The sequence below is a fragment of the Corvus moneduloides genome, chromosome 8, assembly GCF_009650955.1.
Source record: "Corvus moneduloides isolate bCorMon1 chromosome 8, bCorMon1.pri, whole genome shotgun sequence".
NCBI classification, from domain to species: Eukaryota; Metazoa; Chordata; class Aves; order Passeriformes; family Corvidae; genus Corvus; species Corvus moneduloides.
Window position 1 is genome coordinate 15,744,178 of NC_045483.1, and position 14,810 is coordinate 15,758,987.

The 14,810-nt window shown below is 35.7% G+C and overlaps 1 protein-coding gene across 8 annotated transcripts in view; it reads right to left on the bottom strand.

Annotated features, from left to right (window-relative positions):
• Nucleotides 1–729: 729 nt before the first annotated feature.
• CPEB3 (cytoplasmic polyadenylation element binding protein 3) overlaps nucleotides 730–14,810 on the bottom strand; it is an 80,410-nt gene continuing 66,329 nt past the window's right edge. For all 8 annotated transcript variants that reach the window (XM_032117078.1, XM_032117077.1, XM_032117083.1 and 5 more), the window contains 4 exons: nucleotides 13,508–13,626; nucleotides 12,115–12,229; nucleotides 9,295–9,476; nucleotides 730–6,410 (listed from right to left, as the gene is read on the bottom strand). In XM_032117078.1, coding sequence (XP_031972969.1) covers nucleotides 6,183–6,410; nucleotides 9,295–9,476; nucleotides 12,115–12,229; nucleotides 13,508–13,626 — 644 coding nt within the window. In that variant the 3' untranslated portion in view covers nucleotides 730–6,182. The remainder of the gene's footprint in view (nucleotides 6,411–9,294; nucleotides 9,477–12,114; nucleotides 12,230–13,507; nucleotides 13,627–14,810) is intronic.

Below are 14,810 nucleotides of genomic sequence, written 5' to 3' on the forward strand. Positions count from 1 at the left end.
CCCCTGAAAGTTAGGTTATTCACTATCAGTTTGAAAACAAGTCAGCCTGTAATTTCTAGTGCTGATGGCTCCAGCAGGGTTCTTGAGCTGCATTTATGTAGACATTGAAAGCAAGCAGTGACACAGACTACGTACTGTTCTTGGGGTCTTCACTTGCCCTGATATAGAAGAATTCACATTTTTTTCAAGGAAGTGTTCTATGGCATTCCAAACAGCTGTACTGCTGAGCTTTAGTTGTCTCCTATTCTTAAAAAATAAGCCTTTACAGACTTCTGTTGCAGAGCTTTTTTATTTTTTTAACTGATCAGTCTAATCTCTGCCTGCAACCACTGCTAAACTGCTAATAAAAGTGTGCAGTATGTTAGCCAGCAACTTTTCTTTAGCTCAGAGAAAATAATTGAACAGTTCCTTTCCTCAAGGCACTTGATTCTACATTCCCAGAAATATTTCCATCATATATATTTTTGTATTTACCTTCAGTTTAGCATAATAAATACCTCTTTAAGGTGGCTTTTCCATTTTAGAGAGAATATATAAGTGGATCATATACTTGCATTATAAAATAACTAGGAAAGACAGTTTGTGTGCATGTAAGGTGTGTCTTTGCTTAACTTCATCTAGTGTAAAGAGTTTCCCAGTACAAGATTCAGGGGTTTTGTATCTAGTTTACATTCCCATAAAGTATATCCCAAGATTTCCTTAGCATTTGCAAAGGATGACAAATATCAGTACTTCATACAACTATATTTAATAAGTTATTACAGAAAAAAATAAAGTCCAAACTACAAAGTTTAAGCAGTTGTAAGCAATAGCAGCATTGAGCTCCATGTTTAGTCACAGTACTGCAGTTCCATACAAGCATTAGTCCAAGCCAAAAAGGAAGAAGCCTTGTTAGAATTACTAGCAAAAACAATCTAAGAGAACATGTAATAAAAGATACAGTACATTTAAAATTAGTTGAAAAACAAGTACAGAGATCTTAGCTGTGAATGCTCTAAAAGTTAATGTCCATTAGTTTGACAGTAAAATTACAAATATCTAATACTTTATACCCCAACAGAACTACATCCAGGAAAGAAAAAAGAGCAAAAGTTATCTCTTGTTAGCACCCTGGTTTTCTACTTACTGGTGAACTTTTTGTCATGTAAATTTGAGTGTGTCAGAATTATGTGACCAATGTGATTTCTGACCAGCTACCCATTTGGGGTATAGAGTAGTCACTAACATGAATATAAAATACTCTGTGGTATGATAGAACACTATAGCAGCAGAGATTAAGAAGTTTGTCTGTTTAAAAAAAAAGAAAGAAAGGAAGGAAAAGGGTTTAGCTGACATCATACAAACTAGCATAAAAGCAACTACATACAAGCCAGATTAAACAAAAGAGACACTTCTACAAATCTGTGACTAATCTTTCACTCATACCTTGCAAGTAGAGATGTCACAATACTGAAATATTAACATGGGAGCTTTTCCCAGTTAAGCGCCTTTTTTTTTCTTTTTTTTTTTTTTTTTTTTTACTACTCTAACAGATAGTGAAATCAGCAAAGTTATTTGCTAACTGCATATTTGCAATACAATTTGTTTTAGCCCATGCCTTGCTAGCAGGCTATAAAATACAAGCATGTCGGCAGAAATATAAGCATAAACTTTGTACCACTTAGCAGGAATTTTTTATTCCCTCTTCATTCCTTAATCTCCTTTGTTTGCAATTTGTGTACATTCCAACCAGTAGTACCTAATTTGAGTCTAAATTTTACTTCACTATTTGATCTAGTCTATACATTACTTACAGAACTGAACACACAGAGGATACACAATAGACCAACTCTGGGCACATTTCTTCCCACAAGTCACGGACGAGTCACTCTAACACTCGAGCAGAAGTTAAGTCTAAAAGGTCATCAGCAACTTGTGGAAGCGAGAGTTTTGTCTAGAGAAAGTCATTGTATGCCCTGTTTACGCAACACCAGTTTTAGTCTGGATTGTTTCAGGTGCCAGAACAGTCACTGGCTTCAGGAAGGGGTTTCTTCTGGCTGCATAGGGAAACAAAGGTGATGTAAATGGAGGTGAAAAGTGTTTTGATACTGGCCCCTGGTATTGCCAATACAAAAGAAAAAAAGGACAAAGACACAAGAGAGGCCGAGAAGAACAGAGAAAGACAAAGAAGCTGAACGGATGTTCAGACGTGGTGGCAATATGAGTTACTGCATTGCTACCAGGGGATGGACAGAGAGTATTTTGCATTAACTTGGCAGCTCCCACCCATGTGGGGTGGCTGGGTTAGAAAATGGTGTGGGCACCAACAGTCTGCTCCACGCTGCCACTGAGAAACGTATGCAGAGAGGGACTTGTGCAGGAAAGGGGCAATTTCATTAAATAAATAACACGGTGGCAAAATACAATGAAGAATATATATTTTAGGAGGTTCAATCTAAGGCTATTGAAAAGAGAGGTTACTGAGTTCATGACAAGAAAAGTAATGAAGAATTATGCTGAATGGGCAGGGTCAAAAACCCATTGTTCAATAGATTTAGTTCCTTATAACGGCAATAGTATTTCATCAACACTGGTGGTGTATAAATCTAGACAGCGAACTGGTACTGTGACATCCCTATTATCTCCCTAAATCATTTTGATAAAGGAAAAGGCTTTTCAAAATATCACGTTTTTTCTGCTTCATTCTGTCATTTTATTGCCCAATTCTTTGTTACAATTTTCCAATCACTTTACATAACCAACCATTTTCATCATTGCCACACTATTGTAAACCACATCAGCAAGTTAATACATAAAGCTTTGCATTTCAAAAAACTAGACACTTTAGTAACAATATTACAAAGATTTTAGCTTCAAAAATAACTGAAAATGAAAAAAATAAACTTTTAAAGAATCAGCATCATAAAATTAATTTATTCCAAGTAAAAATACAAAATAATATTAATGACATTGACCAGATATGAAAGTCTCTCCCAGAAACAACTATATTAATGGTTGAGAAAGCACTCCTTAAAGAAAATACGAAATAAAAATGAAAAATATGTAAATATGTTTAATTTTTTTCTTAGCAAAAAATCTTTCTAAAAATAACAATGAAAATTTGTCTCAGTACAAAGGCTACATTACTATTGAAAAAATACCAGCATGAAGAAAAGGTACATATTTGACAGTAGAAAAATGATTTTAGTGAATCACAATGTCTAAAGTCTGCAATGAAAATAAATCTGCAATAAAGATTTATGCCTTTTTTCTTTTCATTTTTCTTTTTTTTTATACAAACAGTACAAACAGTATTGCACATAACAACAAATAGTCGAGGTTAGGTTAGCCTTCAAAAAAATCGACTAGTTCAAGTCTCACATCAGAAAAGGCCACAATAGGACCTGTTGTACCCAGGGGCTTCTTAGTCAAGTTGCAGTTCAGAACTCCATATTTTAAAAAATAATTTTTTTTGAAGGACCCTCTTTTAATATAACATATTAACAACTCAGGGGCACATTCATTTACAAAACAAAAGGGAGCATGTCATAATTTAATAAACTAAAAAAAGTTCTCTTTAAAAAAATACAAACAGAAGAACTCTCACAATTCTGGTCAGTCGTGCATAATCACACTTGATTATAAATATACAAATTAAGGGAAAATATTTTTTCACCTTCTATTCACAACTTTCAGCACCAAATGGAGTTTGTGTTTACACCTGTTCTTTATGATGATTTTGTTTCAGATTTAATCCAACATTATGCTATATTGTACATTTTCCAGCTTCTCTCTCTCTCGCTCTCTTTCTCTCTGGGGGTATTTTTCTACATGAAAGAGGGGTATTTCTTCAAAAAGGTTTACTTCTTTCACATAATTAGGTAGACTTCTGTAGGTTAGCTATGATCTTTAATATTACAGTTATAAAGCTCTAACTTCTTCATTTTCAAAAAAACTCAAATAAGCATGAAAAAAATAAAGTTACCCATCTGTTAAATCATTTTTCTTGCAGAATTAAATTAATATATATTTTTCTGAATAAACTTACTTAGAAAATATCATTTTCTTTCCTATATTTCAAAATTGAGGTATTGCAAAAGATCATGTCAGTCAGAAAGCATGCCTTTTTCTTTAAAAAAAATCATCAGCCGACTGTTGAAAACTGTCTAGATACAAAAAGTAGTGCATAACAAAATGTCTTGTACAGATGAAAAAAAACAGAAAAGACATCTGGGCTGGGAAAAGCAATATCACAAAACCGCCCAGAAGTAACTTCAAAAGGGATAATAATAATAAGCATTTTAAACCAGTAAAAAACTATTTTTTCTTTTTTTTTTTTCTCCAAAAACAGAAAAAATCCTTTCAAAGCCAATACTTGCAACTAAACATTGGGAAAACCAACTTACTAAATTAGACACAAAGAAGGACATCACAACAAACAAAACCCAGAACATTTAAATCTACTATGCGGTGTCATATCCAGTCAGATTGTCCCCAGAACTGCAAAAACAAAGGAGGAAAAAGAAAAAAAAATAGTGTACACATTCTCACAATCATTAGTATACCAAGTGTGTTTATATTTATATGCTATCTGCAGCCCCATAGTTCATGCTAAAAAAATGTCCACTGTGTTAGCAGGTCTTAATTGTATTCAAGCTTCACAGGATACATCCAGGGATTAGAGAGATAACGCCACATCCACAGAGCAGACATCTCATGTTACTTTTATATGCAGACATTTCTTTAGCACCACTTTGTTTCCTAACTTCCTTAAATGTGCCTAGGTTATTAGTTTGACAGACTATCTAATCGGTAGTGTATGTACGCCAGCATGAGCTCTTTGGTTTTCTGGACAAGGTCTGCAGCTACGTAAATGATGCAAGCATTAGGAGAGAGATTGTAACTAAGAGCTCATTTCTGTTTATGTACCTGTTATGAACTGTCAAAAATGTGTTAATGTCAGATACAGAGGCTTTAACAGTTAAGTTTGATCACAGTACTAGACATAATCACTTTACTATATAAAATAAATTGCACGATATATAACAGAGCACCGCAAAGTACTTCATCTACCATCCACAAATTTTTTTTAAGAATATCCTACAGCTAGTTTTTATATTTGTTGTAATATAGGTCATTCTGTAATGGGCTGATCCTAATTTCAGAAGCATTACATTTACTGAGGCATGCCTTCCTCCAGTCAGTAATCAACTTTTTTTTGTTACTGAGCATTTTGTAGCCTACGTAGATCATAATTTGTGCATTGTGGGCAGGTTTTATATTAGACATATATAAAATTTATTGCATGCAGCAACCTGATTAAGTAAACATGCAGTCAAAAAATATTGACCTTCCTTGGAAGCTTTTCTGTATGCTATACTGATCTCCTTTCAGCAGCCATCACTATTTTAATCACATACTCATTTTTAATTGATACCCTAGCCTGAATAGAGTATTATGGTATTAGTAATACCATTTTAATAGCAGCAAAAGCTATTGCAGCATACATTTACATAACACTAGAAGACCTAACAAAACAAAACAAACCCAACAAAACAAACAAACAAACAAAAAAAAACCCTCAGCAAAACAAAAGAAAAAAGTCTGATCCAGCTTATGAGGTATCATCCTTACAAGTCAAAATGGAGAGCAACTAAAGGCTTATTTTCTTTAAGGGTTATTACTATTCTAAATGACCCAAACTAATGATTGCTGAATATCTGTTTAAGTTTTTGCTACATCTGCCACCTACTTGTGAATATTACCTTTGGTAAGTCATCTGCTAGGGGCAAGTCTAAATTTCTGAAAATAAGTGCATGCTCCAGTTTAAAAATAAAAATAATTATAATTACAATAAAAAAATCTTCATCACATACACATCAGCCCAGTGAAGACTGATGAGAATGGCAGTCTACATAATGTCACTAGTGACAAGTCTTGTGTAGGAAATTAAGGTACCAAGCAGATGTTTGTGTGAATCAAAGTGCAAAATCAGTACAGTTACACTCTGCCGGTTTGTATTATACTGGACACTGAGTTCAGTAATGTGACTGTAAATAATAATAATAGTAATAAAAAGACCCATATCTTCATTAAAGTCGAGGACGAATGCACAGATTTCCAGAACACTAAGCCCTGAGGCAGCGCTCTCTTTTCACTCAATTTTATTTACTCCAGTACTTGTTGCTGGGTGCGGCCGGGGTTCAGCTCCAGCGGAACGGGACGTGGCGGGGCCGGTCACCTCCCTCCTTTACCAGTGGTTTGTGGAACTCCCGCCCAGCACGAGAGTGTATGCTGGCCCAGCAGTATTCACAGTAATACTGCAAACAGGTAACATTGGCACAAAAGAATGGAGCAAATTTTCCACCACAGCGAGTGCCCTGGCATTCATCACACATCTGATCATCCAGCACATATGGCTTCACTTCCACCTGCACCAGGGACAAGAAAACAACTGTAAGAACATCTCATAGTTTTGCTAAGCATGAGCGCAAACCCCAGTATTTTAATTCTTTCTGGCTCTACTGAAGGTTTTCAACTGATGCAGGATTAACCCGAGGTTGGTAGTTAAATTTTCATATGAAGCACTTTACCTGTCAGAAAAATCTCAAGAAAGAAGGTCGTGCTTTCGTAACTATTCAACATTCCTTGGAAAAGTTAGGTGTGGGAAAGCACTAAGATGGAAGTACAGTAAAAATAGCATCTCTGAGGATTTTTCCACTAAGAGAACTCCAGGAATGTGAATAGTTAGGGGGGCAGGCCATGAGAGCAGCATTTAGGAAGAAAAAATTATAAAGAACAAAATTGTATTTTGAAACTTCAGAGGTCTGATGAGTTTCAGAGGTTTTTTCCCACAGAAGATTTTTTTTTGTCTCTTTGGTATTTTTGTGATTTGCAAAATGTAGGACCAGACTAGTAAGAGATTCAAATTAAATAAAATTAAATGTACTTGTATTAAGTACTCCCCATTTTGTTGGCAAAAATCACTATCTAAAGATGTTTAACTCTTGAGGTGCAATAAAGTTTCATTGTAGTTACAACTGAGGCCTTGCCATCAATTACAAATAAGCTGGAGAGCTGCTGACTTTTGTCCTACACTCAGTTGTAAACAACTTGGGGCTGGAATGCTTTTTGTTTTTAAAGCATTTGTGCCAAACACAGCAGGACTGATGCGTGACTAGGCACTTGCAATAATGCTATTACAGAAGTTGAGTCTGTTCCTATGAATTGTGCCTACACATTTAAATTGAGTGTTCATTCATTCCAGGGAAATCATGAGTTCATGCATGTCTAATTCTTACGGCTCTCTGATGCTATTTATAAAGTGGCTTAAGTACAATCAACTGCACTAGAAAACATAGAAAAAAATCGAAGTATACATTTCTTATACATAATGTTGCTGTAACTGGACAAGTGCCAGTCTGGCACAATTTGTATATTGCAAGGAAAACCTTACTCTAGTAACAACACTGAAGTACGTAGATATTTAAAGAAACATATAGAAATATAGACAAGAAACATTCTACAAAAAAGCTTTATGCTGAATTTACTTCAGCTTATCCTGATCACACGTCAACAAATGTTACTCCTTTGAAGTAAAGCTTATAAAGTGAGTTGTATTTCTCACCTAAGGAACAGCTAGGGCTGCCAATCTATTTTTTAATTACACCCTGCTACTAGTATTGCATGGAACAAGTCTGAGTAACTGCCATTTTGCATATCAGATGCCATATCACTAAAATTAGCAGCATCATGTAAAATAAAACAGCGCTGTCTCAAATAAAATTGGAAGAAAGCAGGTCCGATGTCCAGCACAGCTCTAGATCCCCACCTACTCAAATTTCCCAAGCATGAATTGTGAAGGTCTCAAATAAGAGTCTCTTTCTCTCTCTCTCTCTCCCTCATCTTTTATTGCATTGGTTACTAGTGAAATGATTTTAAGAATGTTTGCTGTATTGGTCAGGGATTTCAATCTATTAGATTTAAAAACTAAGATTTAAGGACTCATTAAGAGATTTCATACTTCTTCAAACTCACACATAAATCTATTTTAAAAACAGATATAAGATAATTAAATAAACTTAAATTATCAGTCCACCAAGTGAAGAAAGAACAGATTAATGAAAAAAATTACTAGCTAGTCACCTTTTGTGGCTTTACCCTAAAGCTTAAAAAGAAACCCCTAGCAAGCATGTTTGATATATAAATCTCAAAGGGTTCAACGTGTCATTAAGACTCCAAAAGTAATCCTCAATCTGTCTGTAAGATTTTTCAGAATCCAATGGACAAGAAATGTTTAGGGATAGCCTTGTCTTAGTTAATGTAATACGGTGTAAGCACCATACAAAACTTGTTTGAGGACTTATAACTCCACGACCTCCTCGAATCTGACAAAAAGTACAATTCAGATTTCTAAAGACAAAGTCAAAATAGTTTGAACTTTGCAGCTGTGTGGATTTATATGCATACAGCACATAATAGACACAAGCAATACCTGTTAAACTGACTTCTGGAGAAACAATTTATGCCAGATTAAGGAAAAAACAAACCATCCCTATCAGAAAAATACATAGCAGCAGTGGATGTTCTTTTGAATAATTCTAAAAGCAGAGCCATGGATGTTGTTTGTATGTGTAATCAAGAGGTGAAGGCAGAAGGTCTAAAGAAAAAAAAAATTTGGAAATAAGTAATATTTTCTTTAAATGCATTCAAGTCAAATTTCAGTGAATCCTGTAACTTCACTCAATATTTGAAAAGCCCTTTAGGGATTTCATATGGACTGAACAAAACCATCTCATTTCCCCCCTTCTGCCTATCAAGCATCTCTTGGCATTTGGTTTTAGTTAAATAATTCTCAGGACTTTTGAGGCGAGCATCACCTATTTTACTTAAAATAAACCTGTGCTTTAGGGACTTCAAGTCTAGACCTACACTACTGACAGAAAATGGTGCCTAATAATAGCAAAACTGTCAGAAGCTACACAAGTAGTCACTAAACTAAAAGCCATTGATGCACAATGAGCAAACATCTAAAGAAGGAGAAAGAAGCTGGGAAATGCTATGGAATTCAAAAGAGAACCGAGGAAAAATGATCTCACAATCAATTATTTTCTGGGTTTAGCGCTGAACGGTTATTTAAGATATTTAAAGTATTTTTTCACTCTGCTTTAGATGCTTAAATAAGCTTTAAAAAAATTGACAAATGTCATCTGAATAACAGAACTTACAGTGTTCTCCGACACAATGCTAATAACGATTTTTTAAATACCTGTTCAGTTTGGTAACAACCATTCTGCTCCATGCTATTTAACTTACCCGTTTATCAATGTCATTGTGTTGGAGCTGGACAAAGCGAGCACTGATAGCAGCAATATAGCTCTGCTGATTGGAGAAAGCCACTCTGCCAGCACCTTTTGGGTACTTCAGCTCTGGGTCTGTATCAATGCCAGCATAGCAGACACCTCCATATAAACGGTCCATAATCATTGCCAATTCAACTGCAAGAAGTCAATTGTTAAATATAATAGATTTAACACAAATAATGGTGTTGCACTTGGATTTTTGTATTTAAAAAAGCACTATTTGCCTTATCAGACTTGTCTTCCAAAGTCTGAAATTGCAAACTGAAACACAGAGTGAATCAACCTTACATGAATTATAGTAAAATATAAAGGCAAAAACCAGAATCAGTCACACCAACTTTTTACAGAAGTGTGAAAAAAATGCAGCCTTACACTGTTAAAGTAGGTATCAGATGAACAAGAATTTACAATATTGCATATTAAAACACTGGCACTTGGTAGGCCTTTTAAGGCTACTTTACATGTAAGATCACTTAGCGATATTCCTGGTTTAGAATCTAGTATTTTGCCCTAAGTACTAAGGTTCAAAAAATATCAAAGATGTGTTTCACATTTGAAACAAAAACCTGTGAAACATCTGAAGTTCCTGCAGCTATGGCAAGCCTCCATTTTAGGTGTGACTTAAATTAATACTTTGGTATTTTCTTGGTTGTGGATATTTTAAAATGCTTTGTTGCTTTTTATGATATTAAGAATAACTCTAAAGAAGTTATAAATATCATACATAAAATAAGACAGGTTGAATGCATGGCTGAGGACACATAAAGAAGAAAAGTTAAGGAAAAGAATGGAATGAAGTAGTAAAGAGGCTGAAGAAAGCAGGGAAGGGCCATGTAAACTGTGCAAGGCTGTATGGCCACTGAGCCAAGCTCTCTGTAAAAACTCATAGGCAACACATTTGTCAGATGGACAATGCAAGAACTGTACAGGCCCTGCCAAGTCAGCCGTTTTCTAGTGCTAACGTGTGAAAACACTTTCTGTAGCAAGTTACAATTTAAGTACCCAAAATAAAATTAACCCTCCCCAAATACTAAATATTTAAATTCTCATAGTTCTCACAAAATTCTCATTAGTAAATTGAATAGGTATATGTGTTTGTATAAATCTATGTGCAGGGAAGACTATATGCTAATTTGTCCTTTTGCAACAAGCAAACAAATGTCTGACTCATTCTACCAAACCAGATAATACTTTTGCTCCAAAAAGTAAGGAAAAACTACCAGCATAATGTGATTAATAGATAAATAGATTCTTCTGCTTTCTAATGAATTGGAATCATCATTTGGGTGGTGATCTCAAAAGATGACAGTTCAGAACAAACATCAGGAACACGTTTACAGTAGTAGTTCCACTAAGTTACTCTTGCCAATACAGAAAGAATATCCAGGATTCCAGGGCAAGGAATCCATGCAGTGTTCAGATATCTTAGGAAGAACTTCTGTATCAGATCTTTAAAGCTACAAACAAGAAAAAATGGCAACTATCTACTTTGGAGATGTTACCTATTTAAAGGCATCAGTTTTCAAAAGTGTTCTATGACAGGCAAAATGACATCCAGTTTTATAAAGGCCATCATTAGAAATGAACTAATGTTTAATTGTTACTATTTACATAATTACCACCTTACAATTGGGCCTTATTTTAAGATGGTGAGGAAAGTGAAAGCTGCCAAGAAACGTGGAATAAGAGAAATCTTACTGTCAGCAATGGCTGGGGGACGTTGGTACAGCTTCCCAAAAGATTTAGGATTAGGCAAAAGATAAAGTGAGGAGCTGAACTTCCTGTGGGCTGGAAAGTGGCTGCTGAAGGAAAACTGCAGGCAGGCTACAAAGAAAGTCTTCCAGACGGTGACTGAGAGGCCTTGGCTACTACAGTTTCTCAGGATTAGGATTAGGGTTGAGAGGATGAGAAAGACAAACCATGCAGCTGCCTCAGAGTGAAAAGGAAGTATAGACAGAAGTGAGGGTTGCTGAAAGATCTGGCCAGGAGAAATGTTTTAACTTGCTTCAGCACTTTGTCACTGGCTCACCAAAATTGTCAGGATTAGAAGAAAGAAATGAGCTACAATTGGGAACAGTGCTCAAATGGGACCTTCAAAACAAAATGGGGACTGCCAGGAGTCCTGGGCTGGGATAAATCTTCCCTCTGGACAAAAGCAAAGGACTCTAGTCTATGGCTCTGCAAATAAAAGTGAAGAGAAAGAGCTAAGGGTGAAGAAAAAAAATGGAGGGAAAGATGCTACATTAGGAGCGAGTCTGGAAAATGGTCTTCCATGTGAGGCCACCAAGAGACCCGGCCTGGGAAAAATTTTACTTCTGGACAATAGCTGAGAGGCCATGTCCATAGCTCCATGGAAAAATTAAGGTAAGGGTTCAATAAAAGGGAAACATAAATCATAGAGCTGAGGTTGGAATTGGTATGGAAAGGGTCTGGTCTTCTAGTCAAAGGAAAGAGAAACTTGTCTGCACCTCAGCAAACAAATCAGGGTTAGGATTAAGATGGTCTACATTACAAAAAATCAGCCAAGTTCTAGGATATTTTGCAAAGTTGAGGAAAACTGTTTTTTATTGGCAATCCTAATAAGTAACCTATTTAAAAGCTAAAAAAGTGTTCACTGTATTTTGTAAACAGGAAGATACTCCTTGTCTTAGAAAGCAAGATGTGATCATTGGAAAACACAGGGTCCATTTTCTGTTCTTTTACAGATACTATATATCTTTCCTCATCTTTTCTACTTTATCTGCTACATGTCCTACATTTTCCTTCTACTCACCAGCTCGGAGAGGCCGTGGAACTCCTCCAACAAAGATTGTTTTTCTTGGATCCAAAGGCTGAGACCCATCCATCACAAAGTCACTGTCACTTAGGTTCCAAGGTCGAATTTGCACCTGTATTAAGGATCATTTTTAGTAGAGGAACTTGGCCACTTAATTAAGAAAAAAAAGGCCAAATCTTTCTATACTTGAAAACAAAATTTTAATTTTTCAAAAGCAGTAAATTGGTGGTATAAGCACCAAGACAATTTGAGAACATAGCTTATCTAAGTGTCCAAAAGAAGGGGGACAACTCATTTATCACCTCTAGAGGCCAGGCTTGAGTTAAATCTCCTCATCACAAACTCCTACGCTCATTAATTCCCTGCTCCTAATCGCCATCACAGGGAGAAAGCTGTGAAAGGACTTTTAGAACATTTTACCATATATGTGCAATTACAGTTGCAGTTTGGGCTTCTGGCTTTCTTGAAATCACATACAGTGATCCACAAATTTAAAAGCACTGATATGAGCTGATAAAATTCATTTCTGTGCTTGGATACAAAAGGAATTTGTATAATATGTGAATGCCTATTTCTATTGAGCAGCAAGCAACACAGCTGATAAGAAGTCTTTAGATTACACAGAAAAAACTGCTCAAATTATTTAGATAAAGCTGTTCATCAATCCACTTTTTTGATCCTAGGAATCACACAAGCCCGCTCATTGTGCTGCAGTCCTGGGTTGTTCATTCATCTGTGCAAGATTTTTAATAGTACTTTCAAAAGGCTCTTATTTGTCTGTAGTTTTCACCTTATCTGTGTATCTTCATAGGCACAAAAAAGACCAGCAATAAACAATGTTAGAGATGTGAATAAAAACTGGTTACTGTATGTCTTTTATTCTGCTATAGCTGTCTGCAGTAGTTGATTTTACCCTATAGTTTCTATAAGGTGAGGCCTAAATTATAAATGGATTAGCTATTGAACGCATAAAAAATAATATTTAAAAAAACCTAATGAAATACAGGGGATATTTGATGCTATCTGGATCTTAATTTGCCTGGGCAAGTTTCTTCATTTCACCACATTAGGCTTTCTTTTCTCTCAAATCATATAGATGAAAAGTTACCACTCCATTGTTTTACAGTTAATACTGTAAAAGGATGCACACTCCTGATGCATACCAGGAGTAGCAAATACAAAAGTTAATTGAACATGGCATTTATCAGAAAAAAGCAAATGTTAAAGCCATGTTACGCTGATACAGAAAGTCAATTCAAAGTAACAGCAAGGACAGAAACAGGAAATGACAAGTAATTAATTGTAAGTATTTTTTATTTATTTATTAACTGAAAGAGTAACAGCAAATGGGTTAGCAACCAGCGTAAGTGTCATGGCATGAGCTACTTACTGGCTTATCCTTGATTGTGGGACTTGACACACATAGGTAAAGTTTTCCATCTTCTTCCAGACAGGCATCTATCAGAGCTTGTACAGAGCTTTCTTCCTGGAACAGCAGAAAGGCGTAACCTTGGAAAGGGTAAGGGCACAAGAAAGAAAAGTAACAGATTAATTTAGAGAGCATTTTTTAAACAAACAAGCCCAAGAAGTGGGCAAGATCAACAAATTACAAATAACTGTTAAGGTTGGTAGTTTGTTTTCATAAATTAAATTCACTGAACAGATCATACCCTCATACAGTACAGATTTCAGACTAGAGACAAAAGTATTTGCTGCATCTGAGGATGTCTATTTGATTAATTAATGATTCTGAGCAGTGAGAATATAGGCTGGTGAATAAGGGTTTCTATTATCCAACAACTGTATTGGAGCTATTTACCAGTGGCATCTGCTGGTATCAGTGATTAACATCTTACAATGGAGGCACAAAATATCTACTTACTATATTCAATTAATAAATTCTAGAAGAGAGGGATAAGAAAGTGGACAGGTAAACAGAAAAACAGACTTCTATGCATACACACAAAAATGAAAAGATGTTCAATAAAACAATAAGCCCAGTGAAAAAGAACAATATGCTTTGTATTTTATTGTGAATAAAAGACCTGCTGTTGTTACTTACATTTAAATAAAGCAGTTCAAAAGAAAGAAGAAAGTCTACTAAAATTGTTTCATGTAATTCAGAATTTTAAGACTTTAAATTAGCCAGTAAAACTAAGTGTGTAGCACTCGGTGTTCTGCTGAATGCAGATGCCAAGACAACTTTGAGTTTTATTTAATGTTGTTAAATCTGCATGAAGATTTGACCCAAGCAGCCCATGCTTTTGCTACCTCAGAAATGAAACGAATACAGCACCCCCTGCACTCAACAAAGCCAGGTAACAACAGGCTGCTGAATCACTGGAGCTGCCTGGTTGAGAGGACTCCCACAGAGCAGGCACTGCTCCCCTGCTCCACAATCGCTACAGCAGAGTTTTCTCACTCCAAGTGAACATGTTGGGTGTGCCCTTCGTAATTTGCCACTTGTATGTCTTTTTTTGGGGGGGGGGGGTGGTTCTAGGTCATAGTGAGAGGTTACATCTGTTGTAGTTGGGAGTTGACCACCCTTTGGGGGTACAGTAAATGGTATGATCATAATTTCCCCAAACAGTTAAAATGAACCAAACAGATACTTGTTATTTTTCTCTGGTTGCTAGATTACACTATTAGTCCAAGTTGGTGAGGTTTCAGTTTTCTGACCTGGAGCTAGTGCC